General features: G+C 33.2%; 2 protein-coding genes across 6 annotated transcripts; one reads left to right on the top strand and one right to left on the bottom strand.

Moving 5' to 3' along the window:
• The first annotated feature begins 3,395 nt into the window (after positions 1 to 3,395).
• Positions 3,396 to 8,085, top strand: LOC100797418 (BEL1-like homeodomain protein 1). Of its 5 annotated transcripts, none has more exons than XM_003521448.5 (8): positions 3,396 to 3,844; positions 4,075 to 4,190; positions 4,377 to 4,437; positions 4,712 to 4,806; positions 4,987 to 5,813; positions 6,291 to 6,664; positions 6,817 to 6,877; positions 6,954 to 8,085. In XM_003521448.5, exons 5-8 carry the CDS (start codon positions 5,025 to 5,027, stop codon positions 7,767 to 7,769), a joined length of 2,040 nt encoding a protein of 679 aa, XP_003521496.1. In that variant the 5' UTR covers positions 3,396 to 3,844; positions 4,075 to 4,190; positions 4,377 to 4,437; positions 4,712 to 4,806; positions 4,987 to 5,024; the 3' UTR covers positions 7,770 to 8,085. The 5 variants fall into 5 exon arrangements, with proteins under 5 accessions (XP_003521496.1, XP_006577097.1, XP_006577098.1 ...); XM_006577034.4 differs by having other exon boundaries at positions 3,453 to 3,844; positions 4,973 to 5,813; XM_006577035.4 differs by having other exon boundaries at positions 3,454 to 3,844; positions 4,329 to 4,437.
• A 4,306-nt stretch (positions 8,086 to 12,391) lies between these two features.
• Positions 12,392 to 14,882, bottom strand: LOC100797958 (BTB/POZ domain-containing protein At3g05675). The gene is made up of 3 exons (XM_003521449.5): positions 14,680 to 14,882; positions 14,421 to 14,468; positions 12,392 to 13,946 (listed from the first exon to the last, which is right to left on the bottom strand). The coding sequence occupies exons 2-3, from the start codon at positions 14,430 to 14,432 to the stop codon at positions 12,636 to 12,638; spliced, it is 1,323 nt and encodes a 440-aa protein (XP_003521497.1). The 5' UTR covers positions 14,433 to 14,468; positions 14,680 to 14,882; the 3' UTR covers positions 12,392 to 12,635.
• Between the last annotated feature and the right edge of the window lie 952 nt (positions 14,883 to 15,834).

Consider the following 15,834-nt stretch of genomic DNA (forward strand, 5'->3'; position numbering starts at 1 on the left):
AACACGTATAACTAGTACACCAACCATATTTTTTTTTCATTCATTTTTTTCATCCTCATAATTTTAATTTTTTTTATTCAAATACAAAATTTTTGAAAATAAAAGAATTTCAATTGAAGTATTTGAAATTCTTAAAATTTAAAATTTCTCAGAATTTTAAATTTTTGCATCCAAACATACTCCTAAGGAATTCAAATTCATACCCATGAAAAACGTGAGAATTTACCAAATTTTTAACCAACTGTATCAATTCAGATCTACTGGATTTTCTTACTTTGCTGATTTAACCCACCTGAAAAGGATTAGAAGCTTCAGTTCAATAGTTCAGATTCACTTTTCCACACCTTTATTTTTTTTTTAAATAAAAGAAGATGGCATTATACTTTTCTAATTGAAAACATTTATTCATATGGAGCATTACCCATATTTTGAGAATTTTGATCCTTCTTTGGTAAACAATGATGCTTTTGATGCAACTAGATAGATCTCAATTATTCCAATTGGTGCGCACATATATGACTTATGTTTATATGTATTAGTTACTTCATACTGACTTTCACCTTTGCGATCATTTCTTTTGGCCTCTTTTTGACGTATACTAACTACAAATATATAGAATTGTTTAAGTAGGAAATCTACGACCTTTTCTCAGTGTTTTCTTCTTTTCAAGTCATTTTCTTCTGATAAGAAATTGGAATAACAAAAGGGCAAGACAAGCATCAGCAAGCAAAGAGTCCCATGATAACAATAATGAAATTGATAGAGCACACTTACAAAGGGACCATCACGGCCACTTACAAAATCCCCTTTTATATTATATATATAGCCACACCCATAAACATCGACAGGGTGAGTTCAGGATCATCAGAGATTGGGGTTTTTATGATGTGATGTGTGCCAGTTATCTATTTGGTTAGCTCAAAATCAACAGTATCTAAAATTCTTTTAGGGGACACCAGTACGGGCATGTACATATTTTGCAATTTATTGGCTCCGGGGTGCCTATTGTTACGATACAAAACTTGGATTAAAAAAATCACTCACCTGATTATAACTTCAATTAGGAGATTTCGTGACCGATAATAATTGATTATCTGGTTATTTAATTACTATATTGTGTCATGCATCTCGGTTGTTTCTCTAGGGAAACAACATCTTATCCAAAGTAATTGAATTCCGTGTCACCATCATCATGGTGATAACCTCCACCTTCTTAGCTAACTCTAGGATTCTATAATGGTTTTACTTAAACAAATTATATGCAAAGGTACATGCATCCAATTAATTATATAATACAAGTTATAGTTAAATCCAAAGGAAGAATTTGAACCATCTATGTTTCTTTTTCCATTAATTATTTTATCATCTAAATAATCACACATATGGTAATATGTGTGTATTAGCTATATTTTTTTCCATATCACTTTAACTTTTTCTAAGAAATCATATTTCACCTTTTCTTCAGCGGCTCTGTGTTGAAAAATCAGAGAATTTAAATTTTGGATAAGTGAGGGGGAAACTAGGGTAAATTAATTAAATTAAAAAAAAAGAAGCAAATACCTTAATTAGAAAAAAAAATTGTATAGGGGTTCACCTTCGGCATTGTACCACTAATGCAATTATTTATATATTTAAATTTTAAAATTGAATTAGCCAATTTAATTACTTTATATTTACTCCGTTTTCTCATATCAGAATCATATTTACTTTTTTAAAAAAATACACAATATTTTTTTTTATAAAAGATAATCTAGCTAATGGTTAAATGGGAGACACTTTCAATGGGAATTCTTGTTTTTTGTTTAGACAAAGGCAAACATTGAAATAAGTTATTAACATATATAAAAATTATGTGTTATGATAAAAATATACACATCTCTAAAAAGTGTGACACATTTCAGTTGTTAATTTACGTAATTAGGTCAAAATTTCAACATTTCTTCACTAGAATCCTTATCCTTGCAATTTGGGAAAGAAGATAAAGAAATGAGGTGTATCTTTTTCTTAAAGGAAAGTGCATGTGCTGTAAAAATGCTGAGAATTGAAAGAAGTTATCCCGTTTAAAAAATAGAAAAGACAGAAAACAACCACATTCCCGTCTAGATCACACCATGTACCTTTTTAAGTACACCCTGAACTATTGAGACATCTGACATATGAATATTCACTATCGAGAGTAACTGAGCACACCCTTTTACTCTGGTTTTCACAAGTGTCCGGGGAGATCCAATGTGCTTTTACTAGCTGTGGAAACTGAAAACTGAATACTTGGTTGGCTGTTAATGCAACTGGAACGATAGAACAAAAAGTTCCCATGAGTTTTCACGAAAGAATCCAAGACAAGTATATATGAAATAAATACTATTGACATTGATCTCTACGAGAATGACATCTTGATTATTAAAAGGTCATTCATAGAAACCTTTATATAAATATATACTATACTATATATTAATAGCGCGCCTACCATTATATATATATATACTCCTTTGCTTTATGGATGGAATTGATACCCGAGCTAGCTACATGAATGAAATGTCCCCAACTTCGAAATTTGTAGTCCTATTAACATCACAGGCCTTAAATTTGTCACTGTTCATTCTTACACAATAATAGTTACTGATGGTGATTGAAAACTTTTAAAGGCTGTGATGTAGAAAATAGCCGTTGCACTTCATGAGAATTTTAATAAATATGGTTATTCTCTGTCTTTCCATGCGAATGATGGGGTTACCTCAAACAAGCTGGAAAGGGTTATTACTAATTATTCATTGGTCCGTGCATTACCTTCTTTGTCCATTTCTTTCTACTATATGGTTATTTGATTTTAATTTCACGCACCAAAGTCAAGTGATCCTTTGGCTGCCATGAAAAAATTGTTGAGAAAGAAATTATGATAATTACATAAGGATTTCATGTATGGGGATAAGAAAATGAGAGAAGGAATAAAATTGTCAAAAGAAACAAGTAGAAATAATAATATATGCAAATTCTTGACCTGGTGTTATATTTGTTTTATTTTATTGATCATTGTGATATGCTGATGTCTGCTAGTATAGGTCTGATGCATGAGAGCCAAGGAGGGACCACTTATTTAGGGGCTCATGATTCATAGACACATCATACATGCACTTGATTGGGACCCCTTGCTTTTTTAACTCTCTCTTTTCCTTTTCTCTTTTTCCGGTTACACTTTTAATCTGTTAAATTTACACACTGCAGGGTAATGGGTAAAGTTTAAGAGATAATAATGCACAAATTAAAAAATAAATAAAAATAAAGAGATAATCCTTACAGGGAAATACAACTCTAATTTAAATATTTTGGAAAAATAATTTTGACAAATATATTTTCAGCTTTGAAAGCATTAAAGTTGGTGTTATGGTAGTTGGTTCTGCGTTCCTTAGCAATTTAATTGCTTTATCTTCAAACTCAGGCATCCAACCACAAAAAATTCCCAAATAAGTTGATAAGAAAAAGATATGGAAATTGTGAAAACGACAAGAAGATATTTAATGGAGAAATGAGCAATGGGATCCCTCCACCCGCTTCTTGTCCATCATCATCCTCCTTTGATTATTTTTTTCTTTTTCTTATTAAACAAACAATTAATTAAGCTTTGCGGAAGGAGACGTTTCCTCGTTTTTCAGCTGTTTGTATCTTCTGACACACCTTGATTGCATTTTCATTATATATTTTTATAGATTTCTCAGCACAGAACTGCTCTCTCTCTCTCTTCAAAAGCTCTTTGTTGCTCATCAAAGGGTGCTTGGCTTGTGCATCAAATGATTTGAAAAGAGAGGGTCAAATCAAAAGAAGTTCCCCTGTTTTGATCTATTCACAGGTACTTCTTTTTCAAAAAAAAATAAAAATAATAAAAGCCACTGAGGGATGTTAACTTCATTGTTCTAAAAAAATTCCCCCATACCCAGAATTTCATATAAAAAAACATTTTTTTTAAAAGAAAATGATCATAAATGTGTGGATAATGAAATGAAGTGAACAAAGATGGGCATCTTTTTCCGGAGTCTTTTTTAACCATCTCTCTCTTCAACTCCTTTTTACCCTTTTCAGTTGGGGTAGAATTGCAGCGGATTTTGAGTCTGACAGAGAGCTTTCCTCTTTGTGTGTGTGAAGCGACTGATGAAATCTCAAACATAGATAGATAGATCACATATGCACGTTGACAGGTGCGTTTGATGCATCAATTTCTTTCTCCTTTCATGTTGTTTTCGTTATACACATAACTGTATTTTGCTTTCATGGGTGAGACTAAACTGTGCGGGTGCGTGCTTGTCTTTGTTTTTCTCTCTCCCTCCCTCTCATAGGTTTCTAGTCATTGTTCACGAAATTCTTCTTTGTTCTTTCCCGTGCAGTTCAGAAACGATCATGAAGCACGTGCGCACCCCAATTTTTTCTCTCACTGTACACCTGCAGGTATACTACAGCTACCTTATCATTTCATTTCATTAACTAACATATATAAATAATGCAATATTATCTCCTTTGTTTTATTTCCTTCAATTTTTTCTTAAACTTCGTGAAACACCACGATGGCAAAACCATGCACAAAACCGAACCAAATTGAGATGTAACTTAATTATTACGAACTACAAGTGAAACATGATCTCAATTATTATTATTATTATTATTATTCAGGTTTAATAATCTTCATCGGTTTTTGCACTTCACTGTTTGTTTGTTTCTTCAGGATACTTTTGAGAGAGAAGCTAACTAACAAGAATCAATTATTGGGAGTTGTGTGTTGATGGGTTGATCCACAGATCGTTACAAGATTCATCCAAGGTACGACACAAACACAACTACATGTGTGTTTTTGTGAGGTGCTTGTTTTGGTTTTGTGTTGGGACTTGGGACAAAGGGTTGTGATGACTTGTGGTATTACTATTACTATTACTATTATGTGTTGGATGTGAATTTTGAAAGGCTCGCGTAACTAACGTTGTAGTAGTGCTCTCTTTTCAGTGAAGTAACAACAACCTATTTTACTCCAAAAAAACCCGATGGCGACATACTTTCATCATGGTAACTCCGAAATCCAATCGGGTGGCGCCGACGGACTCCAAACTCTTGTCCTCATGAACCCCGGCTATATCCACTACTCCGACGCGCCGCCGCCGCAGCAGCAAACCTCACAAACCGCCGGAAACCTCGTGTTTCTCAACCCCGCCGCGGTTGCTGGAGGAAATAATAACTCGTTTAACCCCCACGCGCCGCCATCTCACACCCAACAATTCGTTGGAATCCCTCTCCCAAATTCCCAAGACCTCAACCACCACTCCATGCACGCGCACCACGATGTCTCAGCCCTGCATGGCTTCCTGCCGCGCATGCAGTACAATCCCTGGAACGCGCTCGACCCCGCCTTGGCGGCGCGTGAAAATCCACGCGCGCAGCAGGGGCTGTCTTTGGGGTTGGGGTCGTTCCGGGAGGGTCAGGCGCCGGCCATGTCCGGCGACGACCTGCGCATATCGGGCGGGTCGCCGTCGTCGGCTTCTGGGGTTACCAATAACGGAGCTTCTGGCATTCAGAGCGTGCTTTTGAGCTCAAAGTACTTGAAGGCAGCGCATGAGCTTCTAGAAGAGGTTGTGAATGTTAACAATGGAATTGGCACTGAGTTGGGGAAAAAAAGAGGGGGGCAGAACAAGGTAGTTGGAGAATCTTCCGCAGCAGGTAGTGGAGATGGTTCAGTTGGTGGGGAAGGGAACGGAAAGCGCAGCTCTGAGCTATCAACTGCAGAAAGACAAGAAATTCAAATGAAGAAAGCCAAACTAATTGGCATGCTTGATGAGGTATGTGTTGTTCACTTTAATTGCAGTGTGTTTGGTTCCATGTTTTTACTCAGAAGCAAATAGTAAGTTATAACTTTCATATTTCTCAAGTAATTTCTTACTTCTCAACGAATTTTCAAACATACTATTATAGTAGTATTGTTTTTGGCTTTTAATATTGGTATTGCTGCTACATGTGCTGGAGCACATATTATAGCTTCATCTTATCTATTGACTAATGAATCGAGTTGGGTTTAACAAAATGGATTAGTTCGTATTTATTATCTGATACTGTGTCCTCAAACATGATTTGTTTCTGAAAAACGATAACAAAAACAATCTAATCTAATGATTAGTGAATGTAAATTTTGAAAGATTATGAATGGCGGCTAATGGTCTTAAATTGCATGGTTGTGGTTGATTGCAGTTAATAAAATATTTGTGATAGTTGAATTAATAGAAAGTTTATTGATGTAGTTTTTTTTTTCTTTCTTGAAGGTGGAGCAAAGGTACAGGCAGTACCACCAGCAGATGGAGATAGTGGGTTCATCATTTGAGCAAGCTGCGGGGATTGGTTCAGCAAGGACTTACACTGCCCTTGCATTGCAAACAATCTCGAAGCAGTTTCGGTGCTTGAAAGATGCAATTGCAGGGCAGGTTCGCACTGCGAATAAGAGCTTAGGAGAAGAAGATTGCTTTGGAGGTAAAATGGAAGGTTCGAGGCTCAAATATGTTGACCATCATCTTCGGCAACAGCGAGCTCTCCAACAATTGGGAATGATCCAGCACAATGCTTGGAGACCCCAGAGAGGATTGCCTGAAAGATCCGTTTCTGTTCTTCGTGCTTGGCTCTTCGAACACTTCCTCCACCCGTAAGCACACTTACATTTATAAAAGTTCTCTCTTTTTATTTTATTCTCTTGTAAGTAATTATGGAAAAAGTTTACAACATTTTAAATGTTTACTGTTAATTTAATTCAAAGATAATACATGTTGTGCTGAAATAACTTTGTTTGGATTTCAGTTATCCTAAGGATTCGGACAAGCACATGCTTGCAAAACAAACAGGGTTAACAAGGAGCCAGGTAACTAAACTAATGGTATTTGACTCTTTCATTTGGTGAATGGTTCTTCCTCTTAATAATGTTTGTTGTGTTACAGGTTTCAAATTGGTTTATAAATGCTCGAGTTCGGCTTTGGAAGCCAATGGTGGAGGAAATGTACACGGAGGAGATGAAGGATCATGAACAGAATCGGTCTGAGGATAAATCAAGCAAGAGCAATGAAGATTCTGCTTCGAAAATGTCAGCCCCACAAGACAAAGGTCCTTCCAATGAAACCGAAGCTAAGAGTTTCAATTCCAAACATGAGGTTTCTAAGAGCCAGAACACTGCTATGGTTTCAGTTTCTAGGCCATCAACATCACCACTTGGTGTGAATGTGAGAAGCCAATCAGGATTCAGCTTCATGGGGTCATCAGAGCTAGATGGGATCACACAAGGAAGTCCCAAGAAACCAAGGAACCATGAGATGATGCATTCCCCAAATAGTGTCCCTTCAATGAGCATGGATGTGAAGCCCAATGATGAAAACAATGAGCAGCTCTCAATGAAATTTGGGGTTGAAAGGCAAGGCAGAAATGAGTCCTCTTTCATGGGAAATCAAACAAACTTTAATGGTGGGTTTGGACAGTATCCAATTGGGGATATTGGAAGGTTTGACACAGAGCAGTTTACACCAAGGCTTTCAGGTAATGGTGTTTCCCTCACTCTTGGTCTTGACTCATTACCAGGAACTCATCAAACATTTCTCCCAAACCAAAACATTCAACTGGGAAGAAGCTTGGACATTGGTGAACCAAACGAGTTTGGTGCCATAAGCACTTCCTCTCCTCACTCAACAGCTGCTTATGAGAGTATCAGCATGCAAAACCCAAAGAGGTTTGCTGCACAATTGTTGCCAGACTTTGTGACCTAAATAAGACATTGAAAGGTGAGCAATGTGGTAGCACACTGCTACTACTCGCTGTTTCCAAGTCCCTCACAATTTCTTCTTAGACCTCTGCTATTATGTCGGGGAGTGGCGAACAATTGTAGTGTAAAGAAAGAAGGAATTTTACTTTAGTATAGGTTTATACCATGCATAGAACCATTTGAGTTCTTAGATAGCTTAGGATTTGAAAGTATATGGTTGAGGTTGTATATTATTTTTGTAAGTTCTGAAGCTGGGATAGATGGATTGTTGTCATAAATTTTATTTTGGTAAAAGATACCAATATATCTTTGATTGAAAATATATGTTGTGGTGTTTTACATATCTTTTACTGCAGAAACCAGAACCAGTTGCGATTTAATTTTTTTTTCTTTTTAAGTACCAAGGCCATTTTATGATTGGACATTTGAAATAAAAAAATAATCTAGAAAAATGTAATAAATGAAATTAGAGTGTGAAATGTTATTACAGAAAGTTTTTTCTTTTCGTAAGGAATGAAAGCAAAATTTGTCTGAAGAGTTAGGTTTGAACTTTGAAGCCATATTTGATACAAGTAGAAACAAGCACTAAATCTTCTCATTTGCCAGTGTATGAAATAGAAGGTAGAGGTACAGATAAGCTCATGTGTGTTTACTAAACATATCTCTTGAATCGTTTTTCCTTGATAGAAATTACCATTCTTCACACGATTTGGTTGGGCCGGGCGAAGCCTATTTACTTATACTCCCTCTGAAGAATTAGTAATCAAAATTGTTCAAATTAGTAGTAAATGACAATTAATGTTGAGATATATTCGTTAGTGAAATTAATCTTCACAATACACGTTTAAAGACTTCAAGCATAATCTAGATTATTTAAAAATTAATATGATTAACACTAAATCTTTTAGAGATTATTTCTTTTTGTCAATAAAGATATTAACCTGGAATATTCAGTATTTACTAGTTTAATTTTTGTCAGATAATTTGATTAATCATCTTTTATGAGATTTTTTCTTTTAATAATTTTTTTTTCATTTATAAGTTTAAATGAAGATCTTGTTTATAAGAATCAAGTTCAGTATCATTTGAATTTATTAATTTTAAAAAACTAATTTAATTATTTACTTGAAACTTTTTTAACAAGTGTGAAGGTAAATAAATATCACTTAGTCACAGAAAAAAAAAAGATTGGTTGAATTGAATTAACTTGGTACAAAGATTACTAAACAAGAATCAGTAACCCTTTACGGTAACACAAAAATGATATTTTCCTTTTCAAGTAAATATTCTTCTAAAAAAGAAAAACTTTCAAGTAAATATAACTTATGTGGTAACTCTATTAAAAGTTTCTTTTTAGATCATTTTTAATAGAAATTTTTTAAGTTATTTTTTATAGTTCTGAAAGTGTTATGTCATTGTAAGAAATTTATACATAATTTTGTTTTAATGTTAAGAAACTCTAAAAAACTTTAAAAAACTTATACTTTTATATTTTTTTATTTTCACTCAATTATAATTTAATTATGGTGTTGTTATGTATAGGATAAGTATTATTTTTTATTACTAAGAAATTATTTCTGACATAAAATACATATCTTATTTTTAAGAAATCCTATTGGATATGCTCTTAATAACATCATTCATACATGAGCCATCTATCAGGCGCTTAATGCGATATTACTTCAATCAAACAAGCAGATTATTTGAGCTTAAGCATCGGTTAAATTGTCGTAGTAGATCTTTGCTAATATATTAGGAAAAGCTATGTAATCAAAACCATATTCTTTTGGTTAATATTGCTGTTTTGGCTTACAGGAGAATTCTTAGGTTCAAGTTGTTGCTAAAGATTTTGATATCTCCCACCATAACTGATAGTTGGCACGTCAATTTAACACAAACATGCACAAGGCATTGAATACAACATAAATTGGTTTTGACCAAACTTTATGTATGTTTGATACCATCTAAAATTCTCTCCTTTATCTCTCTAGTAAAATTCCAACCGTACATTATATTTAACATCCTAAAGCGACTGTCAGATTATTTTGTAATTGGTAAATTAATTGTAAAATTGATTAATGTTAAAAGTTTTGGAGTTGGTCTATAAATTAGTCAATTGACATCAAAGTAAGACAATGTTATTTGAAAATTTGTCATTTTCCAAAAACGTAAAGAAATGATCTCCGAAAGCATTAACCTATTTCCATAATGTTAACCAAAAAAACTAACAAATATTTTAAAATGTCTCAGCAGAGATTAATCAAAAATAGCGTCGATCAAAGATGATTAAAAATGTCCTAATCCAGGATGGACGAAAATACCCTTAGTCAAGGCCAAGCTAAAAATATTCTAGCTAAGGCTAAGGTGAATTTATTCTAACTAAAAACTAGTTCAAAATATTCTGGATTAGGTCAAGTTCAAATTAATTAGGATGAGGCCAAGTTCAAATTATTTTTATTACGGTCGAATTGAAAAATATATTTTTTAGATAATTAAAAAAAATATTCTTAAAATGGTATGACTAGTGGGATAACCCTCCTTAAGCGATGACCCATCATATTAAGTGGGAGTTATGTGGATTGAGAACTGTTGGTCCTATCATTAGGTGGGCTAAAAACATAGGGTCATTATAGAGGACCAAGTGTATCCGCCTTAGGGAATTACTATTAGCACATGGAAATTGCTCTTGGCCCCTATCAAGGGGCTGGAATTTTTTTTCTAAAATTATCCTTTCTATGGAATCATGATTTCATTGAACAAAATATACAACGAAATCATGATTCCTTTGTTATATAGTTTTGGCATTCTTTTATTATAACGGAATCATAATTCAATTATATTTTTTTTTCTATCCTAGATATAACAACGGAAACATGTTTATGTTGTATAAAAAAGGATTGTGAAAAACTTACACAATGAAAATGTGTTTTCTTGTGCAAAATCCAAAACGAAAAACCATTTTTATTGTGTAATTTGTTTGCACCTCATTTTTATACAACGAAAATGTGTTTTTGTTTAATATTTTTTCACGAAAAATTAATTGAAGAATTAGGCTACCTTTTTTACTTGAATTAATTTTGATACAAATTATATTAATGGTGACCCACATTACTTTTTTTTTAATAGTAATCAAATTAATTGTTACATAAATGACTTTTTATTTAGATTTAAATTAAGGATGTCATAAATTACTCCTTTTAATTGTAATTAAAATAATATCATGAATTAATTTGATTACAATAAATAAAGGAAATTCTTATAATAATTAATTTGATTATCTTTATAAATGGTAACTTGTATCCAATTAATTTAATTTTAATCAAAAAAAGATATTGAGTACTATTAAAAATGGTAAGTTATATTACAGTTAATTTGATTACTTTAAAAAAGATAACTTGCATTTGCAATTAATAAAAGAATCGTAAAAACAAAAAAAATGTCTCAACTAAGATCACATAATTGTGTTTTCATTGTGTATTTATTTTTTGTTTTTAAAATACAAAATAGAAATACAATTTTATTGTGTATTTCAACAAAAATTACAACAAAATCATATTTTTATTATGTATGTAAACGTAAGGATAAAATAATCTTTTTCAAAGAGTTAAAAATTTTGTAGAGACCTAAAATAATGTTTGTAGGGCCAATAGTAACTCGTTAGCCTTATGTCCAAAATCACAACTCTACCTATGACCTTATATTTTGATTACCTCTGCCTCTTAAGGTTAGCACTCTCGGGTTTATGATATGTATAGCCAAAGATTGGCCTATCATATTGGACAGTTTGGGTTAAAAACTAGCGTACTTTCAATAACATAATTGTTCTCTTCATAAATTATCCAATAATGACCTGTTACAACCTTTAATGACATCATAATAGTTTATCAATCTACAATGACTGTTACACAACTGTGTGTATAATCGGTTATTAAGCTTTTTTTTTTTAATCCGTAATTAAGCTTTACTATCAAAGAGACCTGAGAAACACAGTGGAGAGCACCTCACCCACAAACTAAGTATTTTTAAAATCGGAAGTAATATTTTCATTAAATTTGTTTTTCGCACAACTACTCTAATTTAAATTGTGAAATGAAGATAAAATAACCAAAACATCATTCTGTGTTGAATTTCAATTGAGGAAACTGAGTATTTGTGCATCAATGATGTCAATTTATGTTACTCAACCATTAAGAGTACATGAACTTGTAAATTTTTTTCACTATCTTTGCAGCTTAGTTTTATCCTCTTACAGAAGAGGTAGCCGATAGGATTTGGGATATGAAATTGTTTTGCAGGTTACATGGTGGCCAAGATTTAAAATTTCAATCTTCCAAGAAATTACTCGAATTCAACGTTCACAAACTACTCTCAATTTCTATTTTATCTTTTACCTTCATTTACGTCCCTAGAACCAAGGAGCATCATTCTTTCTTATGCATAGTTCACTTTTCTCCTTATCTGTCAAAAGTCAACGTCAAAATGAGTTGTTTCTTAAAAAAATACTATAGAACTTCATACGTATGCGTTCTATCGAGTTAACAAACTACACCAACCCGTCTTGAGCTACATCTCTATGTAACTAGAAATGCCCAAGCAGAATTAACGCCAACAAGTATAGTATCGTGATTTTGCTTACTATGTAATCAATTATTTCAAAAATACATCCTTTACAGTTCATAGTTAGAAACTACAACATTTTACAAACTCTTCACCATAATTTACATTGAATTGATGAGAAATGGAGATTTTAAATGCCTCCTACAAAAATTTCCATTCATGTGCAAAAAAGAGATGATCTCTTCAAATGCCTTGACAAGGTAGAAATCTTGGATTAGTAGTCTAATATAAAGAAACAGAATTTGTGAAAGCATCAAAATGAGTTAGTCATGGCATGCTCATCCTCTAGCAATGATAGTCTTCTCTTAGAAACCTTGGACCTATAACACCACACTTCAAATGCCTCAGTTAAGTCTGGATACTGCATGTACTCATTATCCAGCCACTCAGTTAAAACCTCTGCTTGATCCCCTGAAGGCAATGCAAGAATGATAGACACAAACGTGGATTCTAAGGATTGCCACATTTCGCCATCTAATTTAAGAAGCATGGCATTCTCACAATTCATCGTGACAGAATCAATCAATGGTTTTGTAACCCTCACAAATGGAAGCCACACTTTCAAGACCTGAAGGCGTTTTGCAGTTGGCAATATAACAGTGCCATACCCAATTGCCTCTAAAACCTTTGATGTCACCTCAATAGCTCTTAATTTTATCTCAATTACTTCAGTTGTAGAACTTCCTTGTTCAAGCACCTTGACAATCTTATCCGATGCATCAAACCAATACTCAACAAACTCCCTCATAATTTCCAACTTACTCAATATCTGACAAGCCCATGACAAATCAGTCAAATAGGATTTAAACAACTGAATATTTCCAGCCTCAGAGAGTGATTCTGTGGAACCACAGAACAAAGCTGTTAATGAGTCGTTAAACCGGGAAAGTAGTCTGTTTACACATTCTTTAACCTCAAGTTTTATGTTGTCATCAGCTGTCAACAAAGGGGCATCATCATCTTCAGTTAGCATGTACTCAAGTTGCTCTTGTGCCGAAGACTTAAGATCATTCAGTTGTGGAGGTGGAGATGATGTAGCAAAGCGGAGGGCAGAGACAAAGATGTTTACAATAGCAGACTGGTTAACTGGTTGAAGTCTAGCTAGGATAGGCTCTGCCTGTAATCCCATTCGAGGTACAATTTTCAATATCTCATCCTCCTCAGCCTCTTCCCATGTCACCGCTTCTAAGTAATTCACACAGGCATTTATAATTTGTGGGCATCCAAGCTCAACAGCGACCTGCAGAATGCCAAGGGCATTCCTAACACCATGCCACAAATCATCAACTGAACCATCTATGACAATGTAGAGAAGGCGTATAAGATTTACATGGTAATCAAAATTCAACTCCTGGCAATAGACATCAACACAGTTGCGGGAATCAAGGATCTGACATGTTGGCCAGTTCTCAGACAACCGATCAGCAAAATACTTGCAGTTCTTCACAAGAATCTCTGAATGGCAGTACAGCCAATCATCTCGACCTTCCTGTGTGCGTAGCCTCACAACAACATCACTAGTTGATCGGTCACCGATCACACAAGCAATTTTTTCTTCTTTACCCTGGATGAAAGAGGAGAATGTAATTACTAATAACAGAAACACGAGAGACTACGACACCATACATTTAGAAGGTAATAACAATTGAAATCTGGAAGAGATTCACTCTGGCATCGACTATTGCCAAGGTTCTAAAAAACAGTTCGCAACCGCGATTTCAGCTACAACATCAAGGTTTTTAAGGTGTTCATGACTGCAATTGTAGCTGCATTGGATGCATTTGTCCACTATTTCCCGCAATATCAAGGAATGCAACAGAACAGCGCCAATTGAAAACCTTGGTTAATGTTGATAATAGAGGCACTCCAATTCACAGTTTGATGCAACATTAATCTAGCTAGGGAGACAATATATGAAAGAATAAAACATAAAAGCCTATTTTAAAAAATTTTAAGGCTTCATAAAGTCATATTAATAGTGGTAAAATTTGATGGTGGGATAAAATAGAAGGGGGAGAGAATGGAGAAACAAACTCACAATAGATTCCATTGAGATTAAGATGACTGAGAAACGAGATTTCTACACCTGCAATTCACAAAAACAAGAGTTAAAGTAAGAACTTTGAAGGACGTGGAAGTAGCTGAAAACCAAATCAGTAAAACAGGTAAGATGCATGCGATCTTGCGTTACAGAGGGTCGGTTAATTGCGGGCAACGATTATCAAATGGAGGCAAAAGTGAAATGAAATCATCGGAGAATCCGAAGAGTCAAAGGATTAAAATGAAAAAATAAATACCGGATCTCTTTGATTTTCCATGTGAGCGGAAAGTGGAAACCCTGAGTCTGAGGCTGACAATGGAAGAAGACTCACATTCGCAGTCCCCTACGGCCCTGTCTTATTACCAATTTGCTTGCTTCTTATCATGGTTGCGTTCTCTCTGCCAACTTGCCAACTTGCCCAACTTGCCATGGATATATGGTTCTGTGTGACCTGTTAACAAAATTAAATGTATCTAGACTTAATTAATTTGTCCTATCAGATTTTTTTAAGAAATTATTTAATCCTACGTACACGTGCAAGGGTAACAGTGCTTCATAACATAATATAAGTTATAATTCAAGAACAAAAAAAATTACTTTCCATGTTAATATTTGAAGTTATCATTTTTAGGAACAACTTTATTTGATTTTTATTGCTGGCTCAATATAACTGTCATTGAAGTTTTGACCAAAAGAAGATAATTATATTTGGAATTTATCAAATTGAAGTATTTTTTGAATAAATCGAGCAAGTGATAGGAATTTTTATAAACGTTTGACTATGAAAAGTTGTAAAAAAAATTCATAACTTCGATTTTTTATAATAAGTCAAAAAAATCTAACCATTTTATTTTTTTAATTATTTGTATAAAATTGTAAATTTTTCAGGACTTTAATGTCATATTTTTTTGTTTTTGAATTAATTTTAAACAACTTTAAAATTGTAAATTATAAAAAAAATATGAATTATAATCATTTTTAATTTTAAAATAATTAAACAACAAAATATAAAATTATAATTAAAATGACTTTAAAGTCATTCAAAATTTATTAAAAAAAATTAATCATAACTTTGAAATTGTGAAAAATTTATGACTTTATAAAAATAATTATAAAAAAAACTAAAGTAGTAGAACTTTTTTACGACTTCACCATTAAAAAAATTAAAATTATGAATTTTTTTATGACTTTGTATCAAAAAAAATTTCGACCTACCCATCTTAGTTCAAAAATATATTCAGATAAATTTTAAATGGAATTATTTCCTTTTGGTCCAAACTCCTAGAATTTTTACACAAATAAAAACAATAAATCTATAAAAGAAAATAATAATTTTATAAAATTAATCCAATATTATCATTAATTTATTTAAAGATTTTATTATTCATCCTTAATATTATAAGAAACACAG

The sequence above is a fragment of the Glycine max genome, chromosome 3 (genome assembly GCF_000004515.6).
Source record: "Glycine max cultivar Williams 82 chromosome 3, Glycine_max_v4.0, whole genome shotgun sequence".
Classification (NCBI taxonomy): domain Eukaryota; kingdom Viridiplantae; phylum Streptophyta; class Magnoliopsida; order Fabales; family Fabaceae; genus Glycine; species Glycine max.

What these genes read in the sequence shown, in the direction of transcription:
- LOC100797418 (XM_003521448.5), top strand. Translation starts at nt 5,025, where the DNA reads ATGGCGACATACTTTCATCATGGTAACTCCGAAATCCAATCGGGTGGC. An exon ending in TAATTGGCATGCTTGATGAG is followed by an intron (nt 5,814 to 6,290) that starts GTATGTGTTGTT and finishes TCTTTCTTGAAG; the next exon opens with GTGGAGCAAAGGTACAGGCA. An exon ending in CAGGGTTAACAAGGAGCCAG is followed by an intron (nt 6,878 to 6,953) that starts GTAACTAAACTA and finishes GTTGTGTTACAG; the next exon opens with GTTTCAAATTGGTTTATAAA.